The 18,387-nt window shown below is 41.1% G+C and overlaps 1 protein-coding gene across 1 annotated transcript in view; it reads right to left on the reverse strand.

Moving 5' to 3' along the window:
• CSMD1 (CUB and Sushi multiple domains 1) overlaps positions 1–18,387 on the reverse strand; it is a 2,270,760-nt gene that overhangs the window by 539,573 nt on the left and 1,712,800 nt on the right. Inside the window, exon 17 of the mRNA XM_090033387.1 lies at positions 11,959–12,146. Within this exon, the coding sequence (XP_089889513.1) occupies positions 11,959–12,146 (188 nt within the window). The remainder of the gene's footprint in view (positions 1–11,958; positions 12,147–18,387) is intronic.

Below are 18,387 nucleotides of genomic sequence, written 5' to 3' on the forward strand. Positions count from 1 at the left end.
AGACAGAGAGAGTCCATGGGGCAGCAACAACAGTGACAGTAGCAGGGAGGAGCTTCAGGGAAACTTTGGTTTGGGCTCCAGGTGGCCACAACCAGAAGGGCTCCAGCAAAGATGAGCATGCCCATCACCAGGTCCTGATTTTTCTTGGAGCCAAGCACTAGACACCACTGTTTATCATGGATAAACAGTGTCTCTCTCTGTGTCTCTGTCTTTGTCAGTCATTCCCTCCTGCCCACCTGCCCACTCCCCCCCCCCCAACAACTGTTCTGCACCTGCAACACATCCTCCCAGCTTACACCAGCTCCTATCCCATGTACTGGAAGCAGCACCAGGAAGGTGTCAGCATCAGTTGTGGATACACCCAGCAAGTTCCTATTGGGACATCCACCTGGGTCCATAGGTGGTGCTGCTGTGGTCCACAAGTGATTAGCTACGGCCCTGGGCAGTCACCCATATCCCAATCAGGAACTTGCCAGCAATATACAAAGCAGATGCTGACATGGGGCAGGAGCTGGTATAAGCTGCAGACAGAGCCAAGACATGATCACATGCCAAGCATAACACAGCAGTCAGAGCCACTGGCTCCCTGAAGGCTGGATCCCATGACTTTGAGGTCACCAACCCATGGGACAAAAAGAATCAGCTAGTAGGCCAAATCTGACCCACAGGCCATAATCTGCCCACCCATAATTTAAATAATCTATATGTTCTCTGACTATTTTTCTATTCTGTCCAGTGTTCCTGACTTTTTGTTAGTGTTAATTGTATCAATTGTTATGATCTGAATCTTGCCACAATTAATTTGTTTGTAGAAACTGATGGGTAGACACAATAAAAGATTTAGGTGTCTATAAATTATCTCCTGCAGCACATAGCTTTTGGGCATTTGGCCCTCAGAACCAAAACTGAAATCCAATGTTAGGCACATAGGCTACCCATACAGTGCATACAGCTAAACTGTCTAAGGAATGTACTCGGGAATGACAGCAAAGCACATCCATTTTGTATGCATTAATATCCCAAATAGATGTAATGCAAGCCATAAAAAAGCACTGATCAAGTATAAACAAGCTCTCCCAAGACCTGACGCAGTGGGTTAGGTCTCTCAGAATGATGATTACAAAGATCTGCATTCTGAGTAGGGAGCAAACCATAGAACAAACCAATAGAAAATGCTAAACACAGGGTTCTATCTGTAATTCAGCCTATCCCTGGGCATTTCTGTCCACTTGGGATCCACAGGGCAGAATCCGTTCCTGTTCTTTGAAACTAACAAGCAGAGGTTTTTTTCATTTAAATATTTTCTTTAGCAATCTTTTTTTCTTCCCAGGGAGGAAGGGGTGTAGCCCACACTTTATTGCACCCAACAATTGGAGGACCCATATTGCTCATCAATCTGGGAGGCCAAAAACCACCATATTTCAGAAGAGTGTCCTGTTCAAGTTATAACCTAGTTTTATAGATACTAGGTTTGTTGCTCTTTGAAGTCAATGAATGTTTAATGTAAAATGCATAAACAGTTTGTGCAGCAAGAATCAGAATTCAAGACTCCTGCTTTCCAAATGAGTGTCCTAAATCAGTAAAATTAAGAGGTAACTTCACAAAAGCAGACTTCAACAACCTCAAAGTCCTTTTGTGCTCTCTTCTTTTGGACCCATGAATTTGGATTTCTTAGTTAATCATTGCAGAAAGAAGGAGGGTGGAGAGTTGTGCAACTTGGCCCAGCCTGAAAAGTAGTAGATGAGGGTTTGAATCCCTTCAGGACCCAGAATTCAGGTCTTTCGTTTCATGATTGAGAAGGCGCTTATATAAAAGATGGCCACTCACTCCTCTTTTAGCAGCCACCTTTTAAAGAAAGCAGCTACAACAGTATTTTATAAGGTACCAGGTCCTGTCCATGTGGATTAGGTACACTCAGAGTATGCTTGTTGGATCAAGCCCATTTAGTGGACTTAGACACTGTGGCTGTCTATACACATGATCACTGGCATTTTAATTAGAATCCATCAGAGAAGACTTGATTAACTGATCTTTTCTGCCTTCTAATTAGAACACTGCAGCATTATATATATTAAGCCCCCCCCCACATTTTTAAATGACCACAGGGTGCTTTAACTAAACTTTGTTGAATGCTTAGATAAAGTGTCCCGTGGCTTAATACACCTGGCAATAAGGTGTTTAATTAAAGTGGCTGCCTTGGAACTCATTTAATTAAAACTCCCCTCTCCTCACCTCCAATCATGTGTGTAAGCAGCCTGCCTTCCTTAGTTTCTGTTTCCCAATATGACCCCAATATGACCTAGGAGCACATGTGTAGAATAAGTGTGGAGAGATTTTTCAAGCCAGACAGCTATTGTGTTCATTTCAGATGATTCTAGAATGAAACAGTTGATGAGTGTGGATTTGATTTTTTGGGAGGATCAGGATTTTTTTGCACTTACGCACCTAAAGTTGGCCTTGTTCCCACTTGAGGTTGTTAGGTCCTTTTCCTGGATCTGACACTGTACAAAGAACATTTAATAGTTCAGGTTTCTCTGCATCATACTTATCTACTCACCTTCCCCATCAGAATTAGGGCCTGTATTTTCCTTCATCTTTCTCCTACTTCCAGTGTATTTATAGAACTCTTTTTATTGCCCTTTTTGTCCCCTGTCAGTTGTAATTAATTCTGTGCCTTAGCTTTTCTAATTTTATCCCTACAGACTTGTGCTATTCTTTTATACTTATTCATGTGCCCTTATTTCCACTTTCTGCACAATTCCTTTTTAATTTTCAGGTCATTAAAGAGCTCCTACTGCAGCCATATTAGTATCTTACTATACTTCCTACCTGTCCTCATTATCAAAATAATTTGCTATTATGCTTTTAATATTGTCTCTTTTAGAGACTGCCAGATCTCCTGAACTACTTTTTTCCTTTCGAATTCCTTCCCCCGAGACCTAACTTACCAGTTCCCTATGTTTGTTGAAGTCTGCTTTTATGAAGTTACTTACTATTTCTGCAACTGTTTTTCTCTCCTTTCCTAAGAATCATATTTTTTTTCTTTTCAGGATTTTTTTCACACAAATTACTTTCTCTTTCAGAATTGTAAACAGCTCTTAATTAACTAGAATACCATCTACCTCTGAAAAAAGTTGTCCCCAACTTATTTTAAGAACTTATTTGATAATCAGCATCCAGCTGTATTGCTTTTCCATATCTGTCTTCTATTTAGGGGTCATGTCTATGAGATGCTTCACTGCACAATAGTGCAGTTTACTGTACAATAAGTGTGTGTGTCTGGATGTGCACATGCTTACTGCTCAGTAAACTTCATTACTCATGAGTAAATTTGCTACCTGAAAATGCAAGTAGATAATTTATTATAAGTATTTACTGTGAAATAACACACATGTAGGCACCATCCAGGACTGAATTTGCTTCCAGTCAGCCTGACCACTAGGGGGCCAGCTGCACTATAGTCCCAGGGCCCTGGGGCTGGGAGCCTCTCCTGCCCTCAGGACCTTATAAGCCTGCAAGCATTTAGAGCCCTAGGGCACAAGAACAGGGAGCCTGGGCAACAGTTGCCCTCTGCTCCCCCTTCACAGGCTACATGTGGCAGTTTTCTTGCACCCCAGTGCCACTGCCTGGCACCTCAGTCCTGCATGGCTACCAGGGCCATGCCGTGCAACCATGGGAGGCCCAATTACATCTCACCCATGCCACATCCCACCACCTGGCATGGAGGAGACTGATGACCTTATGGCGCTCTGGGGTGAGGTGGAGATGCAGCAGCACTTCACATGGGGCAGGCACTCCAATATGCACATGTACAGGGTGCTGTCAGGCTGGATATGCTTTTGATTTTGATTAGATATGTCAGCATTAAGGATATGTCAGTATTAAAGAGACTGCTTTTTCATATATGTGAGTACGGCAAAACAAACTGGTCATTTTTCTAAATCTGTGTTTTCAATATCTACATCTGCATAGGTTTTATTCCCAGAGGGTATATCTAAATGTGCTATTCGCATGAAACAATAAACTCCAGCACTTATTGTGCTATAGTTTATTGCTCCCAGACAGCACATTTGCTTGTGTGCCTGGATCCGTAGTATGTTGAGCCAAGTGAGAGCAGCCCTGGGTGGCAGGGGGCTTGAGCTCAGCCTGCCAGACAAGGGCTGCTCAGACCCAGCTAAATGTGCTGTGGAGGAGCTGGCTGGGGCACAAGGGTGCACCAGTGCATGGCTCACTGCCAGGCAGCTCCTGAACTGAAGCACCCTCATGCCCCTGCCAACCTCATTGGTGTCTACATGTGTGTTGCTGCAGAATAAATATCTTGAAGGTAGGATAGTATTTGTGTTGACAAGTACTAACCTACAGCAGAGTTAAATAGTTTACTCCATCCTAATAGCACTACACAAGTAGATGCTAAGACTTTACTGTGTAGCCCAAGGACATGGAATTTATCATAAGGAAAATAATGTGTATTTTAAAAGAACCGGTGGACATAAATACCCATCTTTGTTTCGGTCAAAAAAGAGACTAGGATCAGTGCATCTACCCCAAGCAAAAGGTGAAAGAGGGTAAATTGCTATGGGCAGTTGAGACAATGAAGGACAAACAAGCGAAGGCTTTAAAGGCCATAGTTAGTGTTCCTTACAATATGAATCAGTTGCTCCTAAAAATCTGGAATGACTTACCAGCAACTTTGCCTGAGAAAATGGTGAGCACTTACTAACTTTTTTGGCTGAGCATATAGTAGTTGGTCTAGAAAGCCTGCTTTTAATGCTCCATAACACATTAAAAATGACATAAAAAGGCCAAATCATGGATATTAGAAGTGTGAAGTTAATGAATTGTGTGCAGGGTCACATTTTTAAAGGGTCATATTTTTATTCATGTTTATAATGAACATATTTTTGCTTAATTGAATATTATTGTGGAACTAGTAACAACCTTGATAAGGGTTACACTGAGTTTTTCACTTTAAGCAGGATTAAGATCCCTTTATAATCACAGTAGCAATTAAATTTATCCTTCAAATGTATGATGATAATTGATTGTCCAGGACTTTTTTATTATTATTATGGTTACTAACATTCCAAACTAACAATTTCTAACAATTCTGGTTTTTTAAATGTGCTTTTACAGACTTTTTGTGCTGCAACACAGAGAAACTCAGAACAGGCACCAGCCTTGGGTGCTGACTTTACAGGCATGGGGTAGAGGGCCAAAAACATTTTTTTTTTAAAGAGCTGCCGCTAAAGCAATTCCAGCAGAGACAAAATCAGAAAGGCAAAGATAAAGAATGACTGCACCTGGTGAGGGAGGCTAAAATAAGATGGGTGAGGTACCAGAAAACTGGAAAAGAGCCAACATAGTGCTCCATTTTTAAAAAGGTGAAAAACAGGACCAAGGAAACTACAGACTGGTTAGCCTCACCCCAATGCCTGGGAAGTTTGACAAGTCATGTCAAACTAGCTTGATCTTTTTTGACAAAGTAACTACATGGTTGGATGAGGGGAATGTTGTGGATACAGTGTATCTGGATTCCAGCAAGGCTTATGACAAGGTCCCATATGACCTTCTCATAAACAAGTTGGAAAAATGTAGGTGAGACAAAATTACTGTTAGGTTGGTGGGAAGAATATAGGGCTGTATGAAGCTTCAGTAGCTGATTGATTTGGAGGAGATTTGGCCCAATTTGGCAGTCGAAACTCTAAATCCAAATCGAACTAGGAAACCCATTAATTTCTCCAAATCAAATCGGAAGCCTCTGGATCAAGTTCAGAGAGATTCATACAGACAGGGAGATTTGGCCATAGAGTATACAGACAGTGCTGGGGGGAGCAGCTGGGGGAGCAGCCAGACAAGCCCTGGCTTGAGCCAGCAGTCCCGCAAGAAGCCGTGGCTTGTCTGGTTGCTACCCCAGCTGGCCTCCCCCCCACTGGGGTAAGGCAGGCAGTTTTGGCAGCCCTGGGAGAAGGCATGAGGGCTGGGGGGGATGATCAGGGATCTAGGGGAATGGTTGGGAGCTGGGGGATCAAACCAGGAGCTGGGGAAACTATCAGGGGTTGGGTGACTTCCCCCCAGTTCCTGGTTCAATTCCCTACTTCCCAGTTTGATCCCTCAGCTCCCAATTATTCCCCCAGCTCCCCGGTTATTCTCCCAGCCCCTGCAGCTTCTCCCAGGGATGCTGGCTCAAGCCACAACTCATCTGGCTGCTGCCCTAGCTGCTCCCACCAGGGTGAGGTAGGCAGTGCTGGCAGCCCTGGGAGAAACCATGGGGGCTGGGGGGAATGATTGGGAGCTGGAGGATCGAAACTTGAACTGGGAGATGGGGTGAATAATCAGGGGGCTGGGGGAATGAACAGGGGCCTCTCCCCAGCTCCTGATTCAGTTCCCCAGTTCTTGGTTCAATCCCCGCAATTCCCAATCATTCTCCCCAGCCTCTGCGGCTTCTCCCAGAGCTGCCACTCCTGCCTGCCTCACCCTGGTGGTTTTTTATATATATATACACACACACACACACACACATATATATATGGCATTCTGTTTACTTAATATTTTCTTATGTACACATCTCACTCTCTCAATTTCTGTCCTGCCCTTCTCTCTTCTTTCCATTCATAAAGCTAGAGAATAATAGAGAAGTAGTGCTGGAAGAGAATTCCCAATTAAAGGGGATTGTTAGCTGGCAGGTGTACTGTGGGGTGGGAACTGCAGACTGCTCAGTTTCTCTCCATCCCTATAGAACCAGGCCAGGACAGTCAGGGGACTTAACTATATGCAGATGTATTTACATGAACTTATCACAAGGGAAAGGAACATGGATATAAACATATATACAATGTATATATTTATTTATAAGATATCTAAACCAGTAACATAAACAATACCCTCTGGGTAAATGACATAAAACCTTATACTAGTGCTCCAGATACAGGTAAGTCACCGGTAAGTATCTGATCTGAAACAGATAAACCTCAAAGATAAACAATCCTGAGGGAATACCCCAATGCCCTTGGGCTTTTCCCAAGCCCTACAAAGAAGCTGGTAACTTTAGTGGGACCTCTCAGTGGGACCTGCCCTTTCAGGATCTCGTAACTAACCAGGCGGGAGACTCCCCTCCCCTGTGGGAATCCTCTTTTCCCTGCAACTGGAGGCCTGGAGGGTGGTCCATGTCCTCTGTGCCAGGCTGCTGTTTCACCTGCAGTGGGCTTCGGTGGGGGGTCACTGTCCCCTGGAACAGGGCTCTCCTATGCAGGGCTTCTGGGGCCTCTGGCTGGCCTGTTGGCTGGCTCAGTAGCCTGATCACTGTCTGGCTCCCTGGACTCAACCCTTTGCTATGGGTCGGAGGTCTGGGCTGCCTCGTGCAGCACCAGGCTCAGTCTGCTCCCGGACCCTCTGTGCAGTGCCTCCTGCACTAAGCTCCCACCCTAATTTCAGGAGTTGAGGACCTGAGCTGCCCAAGTGCTTCAAAAGTCCTATGCCATGCACGGGCCTGTGCACCATGTCTCTGGCCACACACTAGAGGTTGCAGACCTGAGCTGCCTCACGCCATGTGCCGTGCTGCAGACTGAGAGCCTAGCTGCTGGAGCTGTCCACTGTTCCCCACTGATGGAAGTCTTCAGGGGCACTTCTGGGCTACTGCTTCACCCTGCTGAGCAGCTCTCCTAAGCCCCGCTCTTCTCTATCTCCCTCCTGGTGGGCATGCAGCTCCTTTTATATGCTCCATGGCTCCACCCCTGAAGTCTTCCAGACCTGAGTGTTGCAGTGTTCAATCAGGTCCATGGGGGGGGGTGGAACTCCTCTCCCCCTCCTCTCAGGAAAGGGGCATGACTGAACTCCTCTGGCTGCCTCCTGATTGGGGGATGGTCTCCACCAATCAAAACAGCCAGATTTCAAGCCTGGGACTCAATCCAAGCTCCAAAAGGCAAGCCTGCTACATATATACAATTACCCCACTATATATATATATAAACACATTACTGTTTGCCATGTATTCTACTTCTCTCCATAGTTCCTCCCTTGTTCCATTCCTTAAATCGATACCTCAGCTAGCCCTAACCATGGACAGCTGTGTAAAAAGGCCTGGCATGGAGGATCTGAACCTGGCCCTAAACCTGTATTTTATCTTTCCTTTGATTGGCTGCTGAGTCACCAACTTCAGTTCTTTGGCAAACAAACTATATTTCTGGCTACAGATTGTCATCCTACAGAGCGAAACTCAAGTCTGAGGTCTCTTTCTTCAATGTGTATCCAATGCCCTGGACATATCCTATGGCATAGACTTTTTCAACATGAAAATGGAAATCTAAAACTGACAGAGCTTGAAAGCTGCTAAGATTATCACACTAAGATTAGCATCTCAGAGGCTTGATTCTATTCCACTTCTTGTGTAAGTTGTCTCCCATTCCATCCTGTTCAGGTCCCTGAAAAAACTGTTACCGGGGGTTATTCTGTTCTGCATAAACATAATTGTATCCCACCCGGTTCAACTCACTAACAATCTATTCATTCATTTGCTTTTGAATCACAAAAAAGCTGTGGAGGACTCTTTTACCTTTGCATTGATGTTTTTTTCCTGACAAGAACAGAGTAAAATAGGATCCACTTAGGCACCTAAAAACTGGAGTGCAATCTAACTCAGTATATGCCGTGTTTATGACTTTGGACAGGAAACTACACATAATGGGCTTGATTCTGATTTTACTTAAAGCACTGAGATAAATTAAGAAAAGTCACATTGAAATCAATGCCTATCCACAAGTGTAAAACCTATAAAAGCTACAGTGAAATGCATGGGCAGGATTTTTTTGGAGCAGGGGAGGCTTCCCAGACCTTCCATCCTCCTCTTAGGCCACTGAGACAGAATCCAAAGACCAGACTGAGTCCAGATGTTTGGTGTCTCCATGGCTGTAGTTGTATAAGTGTCTGGGAATCAAACCTAGGTTTCCTGTATAGCAGACACGGATTCTACCATTGAATGACAGAGGACAATTTTTTGAAAATAATGGGCTCTATAATGCAAAAAATCCATTGCTATATTGGCCGGTATTACAAATTACTTAAAGATAGATGAGTAGAAAATATACATACAAAAACTGGGGCTCTACATAAAACTATTATACAGAAATTCATAATTGAAGGTTCCCACTTCATTTCACTTTTTCCCAGCTGAGCTGAGTGGACTTAGACACTATCTTACATGTTTAAGTCCCTGAAAAGCTATCAGTTGATCTACTTTTATAACACACTATCATCTAACCCTTAAGGCTAACTCACAATAAAATAATAAATAAATAAAATATATATTTTTTAAAAATAGTGGGGAGGAGTATTCCCCATCTTTTACCCAATTAACAGACTACCATTAAGATTTAACTGATTTTCAGAAGCTGTTCTAAGAGAAGCAAATAATGAGTATTTTACTTTCCAGAAGGCAAATTCATGTTGATGCTAGGATTTCTTAAAAAAATATTCTGTAGATAACTTGGTTCGGAAATACATGTTTTGGCAAGTCAGCCTCTGGAGTTCAAAGGCTTTCCAGACTGCTGGAACTCTTCAAATATGCTTTTCACAACAGCCTGTTCTCAGTTCCTTTATGCCCACTAGCCAAGCTCTTCAGACTAGAGGTCATCGTAGATTCTTTCATTGCTCATTGTCTAGAATACAACTTTTCACTACTCAGACAACAGAGGTGTAGCAGGACAACCATAATACACGGGGTAGGTCCCAACTGCTGGTCATGGTGGTGCAAGCACTACTGTGATGGAGGCTATTTTTTGTGCTGCCCCCTGCTCTCCTGACACACATAAATGTGGTGCACAGATTTCCCACCCCAACTTTCCCTTCTCAGTTACAATACTGTCAGGCTGCACTCCTTCCACTTCTTCCACTAGCTGTAACTCCTACTTCCCTTTCTCAGTCATACACTCCTGAATCCCCACTTCTATGGAAAAGCACCATAGAATATTAACTGCTTATTAAAAGATGAAACAGGAATGTTATTATTATGAATCATTCTTTGAATATTCAGGTGTGGGTATTTTTCATACTGCAGTCCTGTTCTATTTTTGGTGCAAACATTAGTATCAACTGTAGAAACAGTAATATTATTCCAGGTATGATGTGTTCATGCTGGACAGCATCTTACCTTTTTAGGTTTCAACACATTGATCTATATATAAATTTTATTTGTATGTTCATAAAGATCATATAAATGTTATATTCAATCAATTTAACAATATAAATGTTACAATATATGCACATATATGTGTGGGTATGTGTGTATAAATCAAAATATTAAATAGGGCATAGTACATATTTTGATGTATTTATACACACATACCCACGTATATATATGCATGCATGTGTGTGTAAATACACCAAAATTAAGTAAGGTATAGTACACATGCACAGCATATGAAATATAATATATAACTGCACTGTACTCATGTTACTATATCTAAAAATACATAGATCAATATTTTTTTAAACAACTGCTTAGAGTTAGCTCTCAAATAAGATTAGCCTAACTTGGAGAGGCCAGACTTCTGCATGTATAAAGTTTTATAGCTAATCCTTAACAACTAAATCATTACAGCTTACTAACGGGTTTCAGAATTGAGATGATATTGTTTAGTTCTTTGTATTATATTGTTACCTTGGCTAGGGACAGAAATTACGCATAAACTGGTATCAGCAATTGGAAACAAGTTCAAATCTGTAACACAATAAAAGTTCAGTGCACATAAACTGCTTTCAAAATGGCCAAAAATGGCCCAAACTGGTTTAAGATAAACCTGAATGGATGTAGTATCAGACTTCACTGATTTAGGTTAAATCAGTTTCTTGAACTTCTGTCCCAGATCCCCTCCATATTCTGCTTAACTTACAGTCCCCCAGCATCCCAGGATGTTTTGCAACTCCCACACAACACCCCCCGCCCCCCAGGGTAGGCAGGTTAGCTTTGGCCCAAGCTGTCTGCTCCAGCTGAGCAAGGAGGCATGCTCTAGCACAGAGGTCTCCACACTTTTGAAGTAGATCAACTTTGGCATTTTAAAGCAACCCAAGATCTACTGTGCACTGTTGCCACGCCACCCTCCCCTGCCCAGAAGGGGAGGGACGGGGGAGGGAGGGTAGATCGAGGCAGAGGGACAAAAAAAATATTTGGGGGCATGCCGCCCCAGCAGGTAAGCCCCACCCAGCCAGGGCCCCACTCAACTTACCCCTGCTCCTGCCTCTATGGCACTGTCCCTCACTGTGGGGGCCTCGATCTAGCCCCTGCCCCTTTCCTCCCCCACAAACTGACCTGCTGGGCTGGGGTACATGCATGCATACATGTGAGCACTAAGTCCCCTACCCCAGCCTCAGATCAACTCCAAGAGGCTCCAAGATATACCGGTGGATCAAGATCCACTGGTTGTTGATCACTGCTCTAGCACCTCCCAGCTTCTGGCCTGGGTCACTGCAGATATGTGGCTGCATTTCCCGAATCAAAACTGAATGTCTGTTCACTTGCTTGTTGTTTCAATCTAAACAGCTTCAACTAACCTGTGAAGATTAAATCATTTCAACCTTGGGCTTTTTGACTGCCCGTACTTAGCCCTTAAGACATAATTAGGGATTAAGGGAAATTCTACTAAGAACTGTGCCTACTTAGCAGGCCTATAAAAAAAAAGAACTCTGTCCTAAAGATTTTACTGTTCAAGAGCCACATTTTAACACACTTTGTTGTTTTAACTGGTCCCCTGTTCCTTTAACATGGAACAAGCCCTGGAGATATTTTTTCAATGTGAGGAACAGTTTCAGACTCTGTCCCTAATTAAGGTAGGAAAAAGACATTGCATGGTGTTAGGCAAACACATTTCTTGGAATCTACTTGTCATTTTCACTATTTAAATGATTTACTATTAACTATTTAACTAGTTAAATAGTTAAACAGAAATCCACCAGATAAATATTACTTACTCTCATAATGAATTAAGAAGCCAACACTGGAACGACTATTGTCTGTAGTGAACAGCAGATACATGTAGTTGCCTGTACTAATAAGGAACTGTGGTGCCTGTGTACCATGGTATTCTCCAATTAGTGGTGATGAGTTTGCTGGCCCATCTCTGACTTCTAGGGTATCATAATTAACTTCAGTTTGAAATCTGAAAAGGAACAAACCAAATTAACTGGTAAACAGAGAAACAGTGCAACTTTACGGAAATTTTGAAACTCCAGTATAGTTGTGCCTGAAGAAACATTTCAGATATTATGTACTTCATAATATCTGTAGATACATCAGAATAAACAATGAAAACTATGGACTTTTTAAACAAATAAGCAATCTATTATTTTGTTTTGTTTTGTTTTGCTTTGTTTTGTTTGATCTTCACCCATTTTCAATTTAGTTAAGAAAGAAGTTTCAATGTTAAATTAACTATGTGATTGAACTTAAAAAGATCTATTGGATGCATCTTGATAGAAATGCTATGAAGTTTCCTTTAGGAAACTGGACAAGGGAAAGTCTAAGAAATACTAACATTTGGGGTTATATGAAGCTCAAAGAACTGCTAAAGGACTGTTTCATATCCTTAATGGCATATTTTTGTATTCTAATCTTCCCCCCCAAAGTTATGTTTTTTAGTAAGTGTTCAACAGATAGAAACTCTGCCTCATTGGATGCAGTAGATTTGTCAACTGTGCATACTATTTTTAGTCCAGCAGGATTTTTACCAATGGAACTATGTTCCCAGTAGTAGAAAAGCAATGCTTATGTGTACCCTTCATTTACTGCTTTTTTATAATTATTTACATTACATCTGTATGTAAAGTTTCCAACTGGTCAAGTCCTTATTCTGTTATGTTTTGGACAAATATAATTTAGTGGCAATCCCCAACACAAATAGATTATCTAAATAGATTAGATGGACTGAAGAAATACAAAGAAAAAGGAGCTCTAGTGATGTAAAGTGAGTTGTTTCAGATGGCTGGTACAATCCACATATGCCTTAGGGCAGTGACATCCAGTAGACCACAGTGCAATCTATTTAAAGACATTCAGATTCATGAAGGGTGGTAAAGCATGCAGTTATTCTCCATTTGTCATTCCTATGTCAAATAAGTTGAGATCTGCCCTTTTGCCAGGTTGAACTTGACTCACATCAAACACTTTCTTCATACACTAGAAAATCTGAACCTTGTGCATAGGTTTTCATGTCAATATAGTTTCCTTTAAAAAGGCATCTACCAGAATTTGAAAGCATTGGGTAAATACATATTTCTTGCCTTCCATATCTTCCTTATCTGTTGTGAGCAAGTATGGAAAGGGTATGTACTATTACAGAGACTTAATATAGTCCCCTTATAGAGTTGGTTAGTTCAATCACTGGGAGCAAGAAACCAGCATCCCTGTGGAACATAATGTTTTAAGTAAATATCCTTCAACTACTTTCCCAACATATTTTATGGCTCAGGGGGAAAGAAATGGCATCCTTGTTATTACACATGACTTGCAAGAATGTCTGACAAACAGTCATGAACTATCTTGGAGTTTTCTATTAAAATGAAAAAGACCATTATGTTTTTGATGTAATGGTCATACAACCCTCCCTGTCCCTGCAAATTCCAACCTAGACAATTATGTTTTCAAAACCAAATAGCATATATGTCCATTAACAAGCAACTTCCCTTCACACCAAGAGAAACCAAAGGACATTTAGGTCATAATTAAACTCTCTTATAATTCCATGTTTTCTTTTCTTCTTCATTGTCATCTTTCTTTTAGCAACCTACAAAAGCTAACCAACCAAATGAGCAACAAATCCCCAAACTTGTACTTAATTTTAGAACTGTCTCTCTCTACTGTCCTGAATTCCAAGGTAAGTTAATGGCAGTTCAAAACTCTAAAAGTCCGCCCTTACTTAGGGTTGTGTTATACATTGTACTTCGAGCTGCTCAAATGTTGTTTGGTGTTGGTGCTAGTTTGAGTTTGGAGAATGCCAGAAAGGGACACTGGGACAGTGACAGCAGTGGCAGGGGCCAGGCAGGCAGGTTCCCCTTTCCTGCTTGTTCCTTGGGGACAGTACTAGCAGCTAAAAGTAAGCCAGAAGGGCAGAGATGGATGAGCAAGGATCTGGGGTACTGGTAGTGGCAGAAGACACTGGCCCCAATCCAGGGAGGTGGGGGTGGGGAGCAACTAGTTAATCTGTGCTGGTAGGGGGAAGGGAAAGGGGGCCCAGTTTGGGCTGCTGGGAGGGAGGGCCAGTGGTGGATAGTCACTTGATTGGGAGGGAGAGCATGGTGGGGGCAGGCAGTTTGCCCAATCCAGGCCAGTGGAGGGGGCGAGCGTTGAGTGTTTACACTAAGATGCAACCTAGAGTGGCTCCAGGCTAGTGGGCACATTTACATGAGACACTACATGGCTGTAGCAGTGTACTACAGCGATGTAGTGTTGGCAGGCACAGACCGTGACACCAGAGCTATGTTCCTGTAGTGACATGCCTCCTTGCTATAGTGCATCACTACGGAGATGTAGCAGCTAAAAAAACCCATGCACCACCAGCACAGCACAGTAACAGCTGTTACTGCACCATAGTTTAGTACTTACTAAAGAAAGCAGTAAATGACAGCGCAGTAGCAACGATGCTGTAGGGGAATGTGTAGATGTGCCCGGTGTAACACAAGTTGGGTAACACAGCTCACAGCTAAACCTAGCTTGGAATAGCATAACTTTAAACTACCTAAAGGGTGCTTAAATTAGTTTCACAGGTTACTGTGTGGATAATCCAGGGATTAAGAACTCCAGGAGCTGCCTAAAATTAACATGTAGCAAGGTCCTTGGACTCCTACTTTGTTGTTGCTTATTTTAACTTATTTTAGGTATCGAAAAATGATGTTTTCATCTTTTCATTGATATGATAGAAGTGAGTGAGAAGATTAGAACTAAAGGCTGTTTCACTTTAAGAAAGTAGTTAGGAAATGTCCAGTTATTTTCTGTTCCTTTTAAATTGTTTCAAGACACTTAAGGTTAGCATGGCAACACCAAAACCACAGCAATGATTTACATAGTTAAGACTACTCTCATAATCTGCAGGATTAGAACATTTTATTTTGGTAATGTAATGTATGAATTGCAAGATATGCAGCAGCATTGAATACCCTCTTTTTCTTAATTTCATTAATTTATAAAATTAATACTTTTCTGTTTGCCTTATTAGACATCAGTGTTAAGGACTGAGCCCATGCAACAATTTACACGTCATATGCTGTCTAGATTCTTTTAAAAAGTACAAGGGTTTACCACTCCAATATTGTTCCAGTTGGCCAGAAAACTTTCACTACAGTAACCTGCTTATAAACATGAATGGAAAGAAGCTCCTGGATTATGAAGTCCAGTCTGCTGAGACTGACTTTAGATAATGTCTTCCACAAACAGATCACGCTCTATCTAATAATTGTTAGGAGTTCTGTCCCCAGTAGTTCCACTGTAAGGCTGTAAGGCTGTTCCAGAACCTCACTCCTCTAGTAGTTAAAGACTTTCTTCTTATTTCCAGCCTTAATATATTCATGGTCAGTTAACACCCATTTTATCTCATGTCACAAGTGTCCCTTTGACTAAACAGTTCATCTTCCTTGTGTTTACCCTTTCATGAATTTACAGAGATCATAGATCAAATCCCTCTTCACCTTTGCTTTCCTAGGTTAAATATGCAAAACTCTTTTATTCTACCCTGCTTTTCTCAACCCTGAGGTGCTTTGAGATTCCTTCAAGTGTGCCACAGAAAATGGCCACATTTACATGTGTAATTAGAACGAATGGATATACTTCAGCTCAATTTGAGCAAGAGTAAACTATTGCCAACATCACTGTCTACATGCATATTTAAGCACAGTAACTTACCATGCTGCCAGATACCACTTGTATCTAATGGGACTATCCATCAGTCCAATAAATTAGTCTACTGTGCCCTAATTACCACACATGTGTAGATGGCAACACTTTAGTGGATGTGTCTACACGTGCCCCTGACTGTGCATTTGGTACTGAAGAGTCATGTAGTACTTGCTTTACCTACAGTACTGTGCAGTCTCTGTTGCGCACAGTTATTTTTAGATGCTATGTTGCTGTAGCGATGAGTTACAGTGACATAGCTCATTGCTATGGTAACATAGCATTGGCATCACAACTTGTGCTCACTGATGCTACATCACTGTAGCTCATCACTATGGAAATGTAGCATCTCATGTTGATGCACTCATTGTGTAGCAAATTAGCCTACTGTACCATAAAGCGTATTATGTACATGCTACCAATGTTAGCACTGGTAGGTTTCCAAACATATCTCACAAGACAAATCTAGGTATTTCAAACATAAATCCATAGTTGTGGTCTTTCTGAATTCTTTAGAACAGAAAAACTGCTTTGTGTTTTTTGTAGTCAGAAAAGAGTGAAAACAAAGACCTGGCATTTTTTGAGAAGTGGTTTAACTTTAAAAAGATTGAAAACTACTTCTCTACACACAGCATCAGCTCATCACGCTTTTGATCATCCTTATGGTCCTCTTTGATCTTGTTTCAGTTTGAATTCATCATGTTGAACAAGAGTGATCAAAACTGTAAACAGTATTCATCAGTCCCTTGTACAATGACAGCTATATTTTTCAAATTCTACTGGAAATACCTTCCCTGATACAGGCTAGGATAATATTATCCTTATACACAACATCATGAATTTGGCAATAGCTAGTCATCTTGTGATCTGCTAGCATATCCAGGTTTTTTTAATCTTCTGTCATTTACAACTAATAGGTTTCCAGTTTATGGCAGAAATTTAGTCCTTAAATAAATGCTGTTGCATTTTATACTATGAAATTTCATTTCCTTTTTCTAGTATTCCAGTCCTCAAGGTTATACAATCCTACCTGCATGGTACAATTTACCTTTGGTAAACCCATGTGGCTTTTTATCAGATTTTTCATTTTCCTTCATATATTCTTTCCTTCAATGTCTTGAGGTCAGACTAATAGGCCTGTGGCTTCCTGCATCCATCTGTTTTCCCTCTCTAAAATAGAGACCTAGTGGATACTTTCTTTTCTAAAATGAATAGAACATTAACTATTGTCCATTGTCTACCTTAACTGGATATAGTAATTAAAAATCCATAGTAGGGGACTTCCTACTACAGAATTATATGATGGAGATGATCTAGTCCCCTGGGCCTGAGAACATTTTGACATTTGAGATTGATTCTGACTGATATGTTGTGATTTCCATTTCTAGGTCCTTATTCCCATTAGATATCCTGCCTTTTCCTCCAGCATCATTACTGAAAATTGATACAAATAATTTTATTTAGCTATTGAAACATACCTACCCAATCTCACTACATATTAAAAAACCAAATATCTCTTTCTGTTTTTTTCTTTTTAGTTACGTGGCTGAAGAACCTTTCACTTTAACTTACTTACAAGGTTTAATACAGAGAGAGGCAACTTTTGTTTCAGAAATCTTATTGTATTTCTATGATTTCTGATATCTAAATCATAGCCTTTTTTAATGAAGAATATTTTCATCCATATCTTGTAGATTCTATGCTGACTACCTGCACTCATTTTAATGGGGTTATTCATCCATGTAGATCTACAGTTCTTACAATTATTTTTTTCTTCCTTGCTTGGGATACAAATTCCAGTTTTGTTTCCACAGCAAAAGCAAAGCTCTTCTCTCTTGCTGTAGGCAAAAAAAGCCTGTTCCACCAGCAACGCATTACATGGTCCAATTAGGATTAGGAAGCTTACTAGTGCAGCACTCAAGACGAAATCTCACATCTGATCAAATTCCTGTTAACAGCAATTTCTCATAAAGATACTGTCTTACAGGAACTGAATTCTTACACAGGTAAAATGTCAAAAATACTAAACATGATAGGAACTAGATCTTTAACTGGTGTCAGTTACTAATGTTTGTGCAATTACATTGACTTATACCAATTAACTGATGGTGGAACTAGGCCAATTTATACCAAATGAGGATCTGGAGAGGAATCTAAAAAAATAATCTATTATCTTAATGAATGTTTAGCGTGGTATGGACTTTTGCAGTGTGATTGTATGTCAGAGGATATGGAAAGGATGGGCAAATTTGCACTGTCACTCACCTTACTGGTAGCAATGCATAAATATTGCTACACTGTTTCTGGTTTAGGTCTGCATTAATGATACTGCTATCAGGCATGAATTGCCTATTTTAGCATACACTGAAGTTTTGTAATACAATCAAGTACTGGCAAAGGTTCATAATGAAGTCAAAGCTGGGTCTTTAGTGCAAGGAAAGGGATGGGTTTTAGAGTCCTTTACTCACAGAAGTGTACCTTCTTTTAGCTAGTGAGACCAAGTCAATACATTGTGT

This window comes from Crocodylus siamensis, chromosome 1 (genome assembly GCF_052110815.1).
Source record: "Crocodylus siamensis isolate JL-2025a chromosome 1, ASM5211081v1, whole genome shotgun sequence".
NCBI lineage: Eukaryota > Metazoa > Chordata > Crocodylia > Crocodylidae > Crocodylus > Crocodylus siamensis.